This window comes from Elephantulus edwardii, unplaced genomic scaffold (assembly GCF_000299155.1).
Source record: "Elephantulus edwardii isolate Elephantulus edwardi_28Jun2011 unplaced genomic scaffold, EleEdw1.0 scaffold00201, whole genome shotgun sequence".
NCBI lineage: Eukaryota > Metazoa > Chordata > Mammalia > Macroscelidea > Macroscelididae > Elephantulus > Elephantulus edwardii.
Window position 1 is genome coordinate 5,378,683 of NW_006399951.1, and position 8,961 is coordinate 5,387,643.

Below are 8,961 nucleotides of genomic sequence, written 5' to 3' on the forward strand. Positions count from 1 at the left end.
CAGGCAGGGGGGCTTGCCCCAGCCAGAGCAGGGGGCCTCCTTCAAGCCCAGGGTCAGGCAGGGGGGCTTGCCCCAGCCAGAGCAGGGGCCCTCCTTCAAGCCCAGGGTCAGGCAGGGGGGCTTCTTCAAGCCCAGGTCAGGCTGGGGGGCTTGCCCCAGCCAGAGCAGGGGGCCTCCTTCAAGCCCAGGGTCAGGCAGGGGGGCTTGCACCAGCCAGAGCAGGGGGCCTCCTTCAAGCGCAGGGTCAGGCAGGGGGGCTTCTTCAAGCCCAGGGTCAGGCAGGGGAGCTTGCACCAGGCACAGCAGGGGGCCTCCTTCAAGCCCAAGGTTAGGCAAGGGGATTTGTACTGCAACAGGTGGAGCTGGGAGCATCCTTCAAGCCCAAGGTCAGTCGAGGGGGTTTGCACCAGGCACAGCAGGGGTCTCTTTCAAGCCCAAGGTCAGGCACCAGGGCTTGCACCAAGTAGAACAGGGGACCTCTTTCAAGCTCAGCTCTAAGCCCCTTGAGGCTCCAAGATTTTCTGTTTTTTGTGTGTGTGGTTTTTTTTTATTATTTTTGTGTGCGTGTACCGTCAAATCAGATCTGACTGGTACAGGAGGAGATTGCCCCTCCTTCCCCGGCAGAGCATCTGGCGGATTCGAACCGTGCACCTCTGGGATTGTAGTTGCAGCTTCTTGCCACTAGGCCACCAGAGCTCCCCAGATTTTCTGTTTTCAATTTCTTTGTCTGGTCTGCTTTTCCCAATAGAATGGAATAGTTTATTATTAATAAGGTAAAAGAAATGTGTACTGTGAAGTTTCTTGGGAGTTGGGTTCTCCAGACAGTCCATTAGGCCTTAATTTGCCTGTGTTCAAAATTTCCCTATTTCACTCACTCTAAGGTGCCGGAGGTTGTAAGACGTACTAGTATCGCTAAGAGAAGAAAAAAGACTACCTAGTAGTCTGATGCATCATCTCTGACAACTCACACTGATGACTTAAGATCAAAATAAAAGCTATGCGCCTCATAGAATCTATGAGATTTGGTGTTTGAAAGCCTCCGGGAAGGTGCAACTCAGGCAGCACGACTTACTGTTTCCCACTAAGACCCACAGTCAGCTTTTCCTCCTGTGTGGGAACAGACTGCTGCTTTTGGTTAACTGATACATGCAGGTTTACATTAATGTAATAATACTGCTTGGAAAATCTGATTCTTCGAAATGTTCTGTAACCCTCTGCTTTTTCCTTTTCTCTCAACTCTGTATATCTTCATCTCTAATGACTACGTAATACTTATTATATATACTTGTCATTCATTCATAAATAATGGAGGATATTTTGAGTTTTTTAAAATTATAAAACAAGGGTGTTGAGCATGGTTCTGGTTGTTATTGTTGTTATGTGCCGTCGAGTTGCTTGCGACTCATAGCGACCCTATGTACTACAGCCCTAAACCCTGCTCTATCCTGTGCCAATCGCATTGTCTCCAACACACCCATCCCGATTACCCCAGTCACTGAGTCAGTCCACCTCATAGAGGGTCTTCCTCTCCTGCACCGCCCCTCCACTCTCCCAAACATGATGTCCCTCTCCAAGGACCAGTTAGATTTTTAAATATTGTGGTGATGGTACAAATCTACAGAGCATTTTTCCCAAATACTGTATCAATTTGTTTTTAGGAAAGATTCTAACAAGTGGAATGGTTTTCTCAGGGAGTGTATCAGTCAGGTTCTGGTCAGGAGGCAGAAACCAGACTAGCTGTTTGAAGAGAGGGAAGGTAGTATAAAGAATTGCTAAAAAGGTGCAAAGTAGGTAACCAGGTAGTGGAAGGTCTTAAGGTAAGGTGGAGGGAGCTGCAGCTGCAGTAAACAGCTCGTATCTTCAGAGCTAAGGGAACAAAGAAAAGAGAATAATGGCATCTAGACATTCAGCAGAGTCCCGCAGGAGCGCAAACACTGGTCTCTGAAGGAGAGAGGCTACCCGTCTGATCCTGGACTGATGATACCAGGTCTCTGAGAGGGGACTCTGATCCCTGGTGCTGGTGAAGGCGTGGTGAGAGAGGGTGGGGAGCTTGATGAGCTTGGTTCTTGGGCTGTTGGGGAAACCATGGGCTGGATTCATTGCTCCTGTGGGATGGAACAGCTGCCCCCAGGAGGCGTGTGCTCTGCTGAGGCAGACAGGGGATACCTTGCTTCCTTGGAGCCTCTTTTATTAACCCTACTGACGGACAGACCCCAGGGGCCGGATCAGACAGGGTTCAGGTCTGTTCGTAGGGTTGCTGTGAGTTGTACTTGACTCGATGGCACCTAACAGCAACAACAATTGGCAGACCCTAACCTAGAACCAGGAGTGTGGTTTGCAGAGTCCCAGCCTCTGCACCAGAAAGTGGAGGGCAGAAGAGCACGTTTGGATCTGAGGAGCAGTAACTTCATAATAGGCCCAGAAACTATACGTGTTTTGTTCAGAGTCTTTTTACATATGTATATATTAGACCCAGTATATGTCTCATCTGTGAAATGGAGATAATAGATAAATGCACCAAGCAAGGTGCCTGTTCTTAGGTTTGCTCCTGCAGCTTCCTGTGGTTCCTAATTTTGCCAAATTGCCCTCTGGAAAAGGCCGCCCTCTTCTTTCAAAGCAGAGGTGGGTTCTCCACTCCCAAAAGTGGGTGTTGTGTTTATTGTTAGAAGCCGTCAAGTCAATTTTGACTCGTGGTAACCATACGTGACAGAGTAATACTGCCTTACATGTGTTCTAGGCTGCAGTCTTTCCAAAAGATCACCAGGGTTTTATCCTACAGAGCCATAGGGTGGATCTGAACTGCCAGCCTTTCACGTAGCCATTGTTTCACCAGGATGCCTTCAACAAGGAGCAGTTCTGTTTGCTTTTTGCTTGTGCTGTCTTCCTACACCACCCCCGTGGCTAGCAGAGTTCTGCTTTTGGTGACCTCAGGGTTTGCCCTGTGTCAGGAACATCAAGGGAAGCTTTCAGCTTTGTTAACCTCTCGAGGACTCCTTAAGAAAACCTGGTTATCATTTGGTCTTTAACAGAGAGAAACCCAGTTTCCAAGAGATTGAGGTTAGGTGGATTGGTCAGAAAGTGTGAAGAATTCCCAATAAGTTCCTCTCTCTTCCCAGCCTCTTTGCTGCCTCCTTTAATACTCTTTAGATTGCCCAGGTCTGCCAGAAATTCAGCTCAGCTGCGTTGAGCAAGAGAGGAAGTGTTTGGACCACAGCAAAGGGCTCAATCAAGTATGTCTGAGATGGTGAGGACGGCGCAGGATAGGACAGAGTTCATAGGGTCACTAGTGGTCATACCTGATGGCACATAACAACAACAATAACCAAGAAGTCTGAAAGTCGTTCTGTCACAGTGTCCTTAGCTCATCTGAACTTCTGAGAACTCTCGTCACCTGTGTGTGCCTTCCTCCCTGTGAGCTTCATTCTCCGAAGGGATGGACTGAAAATGGCGCAGCGGCCCAGCCGCTGAGCACCCCTTCCCTGTTGGTGCCGTCAGAAGTTGTGAGGCAGACTCTCAAGGCCCGGACATGGCACATGCCATCTCTGAGTTAGTCACCGTACACTCCGGCTCCCCCAGCCTGGATCCGGAAGAGGAGGGCACGGTGGTGAATGGGCACCCGATGCCCACTGCACTTGCTCACCGCTTGTTTGTTTCCTCTCTCCTTCCGTAGTCTCTGGGTCTCTCCAGCGCGGCAGCCAGCATGTTTGGGAATGATGGCAGTGAGCTGATCCTGCACTTTGTGACCCAGTGCAATGCTCGGCTCACCCGCGCGCTGGAAGAGGAGCAGAAGCTGGTGCAGCTGGGCCAGGCAGAGTGAGTTCTGTGATGTTATTACTTAGAGTGGCAGCTAAGAATTGGGGGCCCAGGTCCCCAGGAGGCAGAGCCTGAAGAGAGTAGCATTGAACAGCCCTGCTGCTTTGATGAGATTGAAGCCAGGCCCCCATCCCATCCCTGCCCCTGTCTCTAACGACTGTAGTCAGACACCCTTCATCACTGCTGGGATCTCCACCGAGGGCTGAGTAAGTGCTGGGAGAACGGAGCTCATACGCTTGACCAAGAGACACACTCTTTTCTTTTCCCTCTTCCAGGAAGAGGAAGACAGATCAGTTCCTGAGGGATGCAGTGGAAACCAGACTGAGAATGCTGATCCCGTACATTGAACACTGGCCTCGGGTACAGAGTCTTAACCCAGGCCCCAGAGCAGCAGTATTAGCAGCAAAGACTGTTTCTAGTGGCTGGGCCATTTTCTCAGTTCAGAAAGTGTGAAGGCAAAGCACCTCGGAAATAGGAGACACTCAGAGATCTTCCGACTTTCCTGTAGTGGGAAAATGGAGAGAATCTATAAATTTGCAGTGCCAGTCAGTCAGCTGACAGAAATCAGAACACCTCTGTGCACCTAATGCCATGCAGGTTGTCCGAGAAGTCCAGCCAAGAACTGGTCCTGACCTGCGCCTCTGCTTGCCTCACTTGATTTTCAGCCCTGGCCTAAACTCATTCTCTCAGTAATTCACCTTGCTATTGAAGCAATGAGAATACAGGAATTAGGGCCTGATCAGCTTTTTTGACTCAACATGGCATTTGTTTTTGGGCTACTTCGCAGAGAAAGTGCCACGACCTTTCTGACCAACTTTCAGACCAACAGGCATGGTCTGTGGGTTTTAGAGTTAGTAAACCTGGAAAGATGTTGCACTGTTGGGTCAGGAGGAGCTGGTGTCCGCTAGGGATCTCTGGGCAGTGCCATCACTTATATTAGTCAAAGATGTTTTGGTTACAGATAACAAATCAACTTGAGCTCACTTAGCATTAAAAAGGAGAAGAATTTATCATGGAATTGTAGTGGTACATCAAGGGCAGCAATGTTGAGAGCTTGAAGGGCAGCCTAGAATTTGAACTTGGAAAAGCCCAGAGTCCCCTCCTATCTCTGCTTGTTTCTTGTTTGTTTCTGATACAGAATTTAGTCCCTCCCTCGTCTTCACTCTCAGTACCACAGTCCTATTTCCAAATGCCAAGGATAGAGAGTCCGATTGGGCCAGGTTAGGGCAGGCACCTGCCCCTGATGCCCATCAGCTGTAGCCATTGTTGTTAGTTGTCAAGAGCTTGTGTCAGTGGGTGGAGATGGTGGGCTCAGAGAACAGAAACCGGACAGACTCCTCTGTAAGGAGGTGACCCACCCGCCATGTGTGCTCTCTGGCTACCTGTGTGCAGTACCTGTTCTCCTGTCATTCTCTTCACAGGCACTCAGCATCCTCCTGCTTCCTCACAACATCCCGCCCAGCCTGAACCTGCTCACAAGCATGGTGGACGACATGTGGCATTACGCTGGGGACCAGTCCACAGATGTGAGTGCCTTCTCTATTCGGAGAGCCTTAGGTTACAGAAGTCCTTACTCTGCCCTGAGCTGAGCATTCCTTCAGGAAACTCGTGAATTTTACAGACGATAAGTCCCTTCCGGGGGGCTGCAGCATCATTTCCATTTTTGAAAGGAGGCAAGGTCTCTCAGTCAAAGTCGAGTTCGGAGACCAGCATTCTAGCCACAAGTCACTGATCAGTCTTTCTAGCCGACAGTGGTGCCACAGGACTCAGAACAATTTGTGATTGGGCTGCCTCTTCACAACCACTTCTGCCCTCACACCTAAGATTCTGCAGCAGAACTTCTCCCTAGGTGTCTTTGCTAACGCAGATTTTAAAAAGGTGATGCCACAAAAACACCCTTTTCCTTAAAAAGAAACTTCCTTCCTCCTAACCCTACTTTGCTAATGGATCAGTGGGTTCTTTCAAACAGACACCAGAAAAAATAATGACTTGTTAATTCTGTTATCTTTCTTGGAGGAAATGAAGAAATGAAATATATTCCTTCATAAAAGAAATGATTGTGTGATGGTGCATTGTGGGATCTAGGAGACGAGGGGTGGGAGAACTCATGTTGTGGTGAAGACCAAGTGTTTGAGATCCTCCCACCATAGTTGTAACAAAGTGCTTTAATAAACTTGACCCTGGTGGGAGTCAACCACCAGCTGAGATCTCAGGAAAATGCAATTAGAAAACAAATTAAAGGAATAAAACACCACTGCAGCCGAGCTGGTGCTTTAAAGTCATTTTACCAGTGCAGCCCAAAGTTGTCAAGGGATTTGAACCCCTCAATTCTCCCCAGGCATTCTGACCCGTGAAGGGGCTGACCCAGTTAGCACCTTACTGATGAGTGTGCCAAGGTTTGGTCAGAGGGAGCCGATTCCAGAGCCTTCCCCTTTCAGAGCTGTGGCCATCTACCCAGCATACCAGGGGAGCTTCATGTAGCGAGATAACCTATGAGCCTTCCTGAACAACCAAGTCCCAGCCTTATCTCAGACCTGAAACACCCAGAGGATACGCTTGGCAGCTTTGCATTTGACTTGCCTTTTCATTTCCTCCCATTTTGTCCAGTAGGTTAGAGAAGGATAGTCCAGCTCATGTTGTCCGGGGGGACCCTATGTGTCTGCAAGGGAAAGGAGCAGGGAGGAGGGGGCTCGTGAGTGTCTGTGGCCTTGGAGGAAAATGCTCCTCAGTTCCTCCCCTCTCCCTGGTGGTTTTCTTGCAGTTTAACTGGTACACCCGTCGAGCTGTGCTGGCCGGCATCTACAACACCACAGAGCTGGTCATGATGCAGGACTCCTCCCCAGACTTCAAGGACACTTGGCACTTCCTGGAAAACCGGATTCAGGATGCGATGAACATGGGCCACACTGCTAAGCAGGTAGTTTGGGGCTGGCCCGTAGGGCGGTTTCCTGAGGAGGTGGACCCGTCTTCCTAAGGCCACAGCTGGTCACCTATCTGTTCTTTTGCTCCTTTCTAGCCTTAGTTGGTGGTTCTGAGGGACTTCCCTGGGAGCTCACCAGTGCTTCTTCCTCATATCACCATTGTGTTAGCCTTAGATGACTCTTTCCGTACCCAGGGCCCTCTTGACCCCATCTGTTGTGGCTCGTAGATGCCATTCACCCTACCTGCCCCTCCTTTGAACTTGGGTTAGGACTTAAGAGAACCTGACTCTGCCTCTTCTAGGTCAAGTCTACTGGAGAGGCCCTGGTGCAAGGACTCATGGGTGCAGCGGTGACAGTGAGTATCAGCAGCTCACCCTCTCTCACGCCCACCTGACCCAACCCTGCGATACTTAGGAGGCACACTTGATACTTAAAAACATGTGATGCTGAAAACAGCATAGGGTTTTATGCGCTTAACCTAGAAAGCTAGTCATAAGACAGTAGTAGTTCAGCTGCCCAGCTTCTTGGTCCCAAATGCCCTATCTCTTTGTGTTTTACGGGGCAGCAAGGAAAATGATCATTTCCCAGGGCTCTGGTCTGTCAGCACTCTGTATCATACCTATGCCTACCACCTTGAAAATCCTCATTTTCCTCATTGGGTTCCTACAAGGTCTCATCACTCTCTCTGTTTCTATTCTTGTGTCAGCTCAAGAACTTGACAGGCTTAAACCAGCGCCGGTGAAAAGGAAGGGGTGTCAGCCTGAGTGCCCAGAGGAAGACCAGGAGCTATATTTAAAAGGGCTTTGAAAATAAGATGTGCCATCCACATACAGGATGTTCATGTGAACACACTGTAAGACTCCTGTGTCCCTCTCACAGCCACTTGGAAGCCACAGGACACTTGGTTTCCGGTCTCACCTAAGATCGAGCCACCTCTTCAGATTCTAATGTCAGGCCAGACTTCCTGATGCCTTTCCGCATTGCAGATGTGTGATTGAAAAACTGGGACTCGTCCAAGCATTCACGCCACGGAAGCACCGCACGTTCCCATTGGGGTCCCATTGGAACCTTGATATCTTGATCCTACTAGAGATGCTCTCTGGGGCTCCCAAGCCCACGTCAAGGTCTGAAACCACCACAAGATGGCAGTTCATCCTCAGTTGCTTGCAGGGGTGTTCCTTTCAGCTCTTCTTTTCTCTAATGGCCTGCAATGCAAACTCCTGGGAACACTCAGAGGGCTGCCTTATCTGAGACTGTTGCCTTCTGGGCAGTGGTGCTCTTGACCCATGATGTGATCCCAGGCCTGGTGTTGGATTACACCAATTTGCATTACAGGATTATTAGTCAATTTAGCATCTGTAAAAACAACAATAAATATATTTGAAGCAATTTCCTGTTGTGTAGTTAGTTTTTATATAAGCCACGGGGATAATGGCAGCAGCATGATTGTGGAAAAGGCTTGAGACTGGGAGGCTGCACTGTGATCACGCCACATCGTCACCTGCGGGGGTGATCACAGCAACTCTGCATCTCATCTATCTCATCTGCGTCTCCCCATCAGAAAAATGTGCCAGGAGCCCTCCCCGACTGTGGGGTTCCTTACCTGCTCCTGTCTGCGCACTGAGCCACGGCTAGCCATTTCGATGAGGCGTCTGTAGCTTTCATCGTGTTCTCTGTCTCTGCACTGCCCGGGCTCCCTTTGCAAGGCTGGTCAGTGAGGCCCTGCTTTGTTCTCTTCTCCTTAAGTCAACTGAGTTTTGACGAGGAAGTCATGATGTTGGTTTTAGATCTCCTGGGCCTTCCAGAGGGTCTTTTTCTACACCTGTCATTCTTTTCTTCTCTGTTAAGTAGTAGCTATTCCGAATTTCCCATGGTTACCGTCGCTGTGTCCATCTCATTGAGAGTTTCCCGTTTCACTGACTGTGTACTTTGACAAGCAGCTGACCCTTTTCTAGGCCCGCCCTGGTCCCGTGAGGTGAAGTCTCCCCAACCTTACCTCCAAGGAATATTCTGGCTGTAATTTTGCCAAGATAGATTTGTTTGCTTTCTTGGCAATCCATGATAATAGATTATTAATAGTCTTCTTCATCAGCCCCACAATTCAAAGGCATGGATTTGAGCGATTCCATAGTCTTTGCCAAAGGATAATCTTACAGAGCTTACCAATTTGCTTCATTCCTTCTAAGGTTTCCCTAGATGAATTTTCCAAGGGATGTCTTGGAAAAGA

The 8,961-nt window shown here is 49.2% G+C and overlaps 1 protein-coding gene across 1 annotated transcript in view; it reads left to right on the forward strand.

Moving 5' to 3' along the window:
* Nucleotides 1-7,476, forward strand: part of COQ9 (coenzyme Q9) — a 16,433-nt gene extending 8,957 nt beyond the window's left edge. Inside the window, exons 4-9 of the mRNA XM_006897130.1 lie at nucleotides 3,671-3,813; nucleotides 4,089-4,173; nucleotides 5,235-5,339; nucleotides 6,575-6,730; nucleotides 7,036-7,089; nucleotides 7,441-7,476. Of these exons, the coding sequence (XP_006897192.1) occupies nucleotides 3,671-3,813; nucleotides 4,089-4,173; nucleotides 5,235-5,339; nucleotides 6,575-6,730; nucleotides 7,036-7,089; nucleotides 7,441-7,476 (579 nt within the window). The remainder of the gene's footprint in view (nucleotides 1-3,670; nucleotides 3,814-4,088; nucleotides 4,174-5,234; nucleotides 5,340-6,574; nucleotides 6,731-7,035; nucleotides 7,090-7,440) is intronic.
* The last annotated feature ends 1,485 nt before the right edge of the window (nucleotides 7,477-8,961 follow it).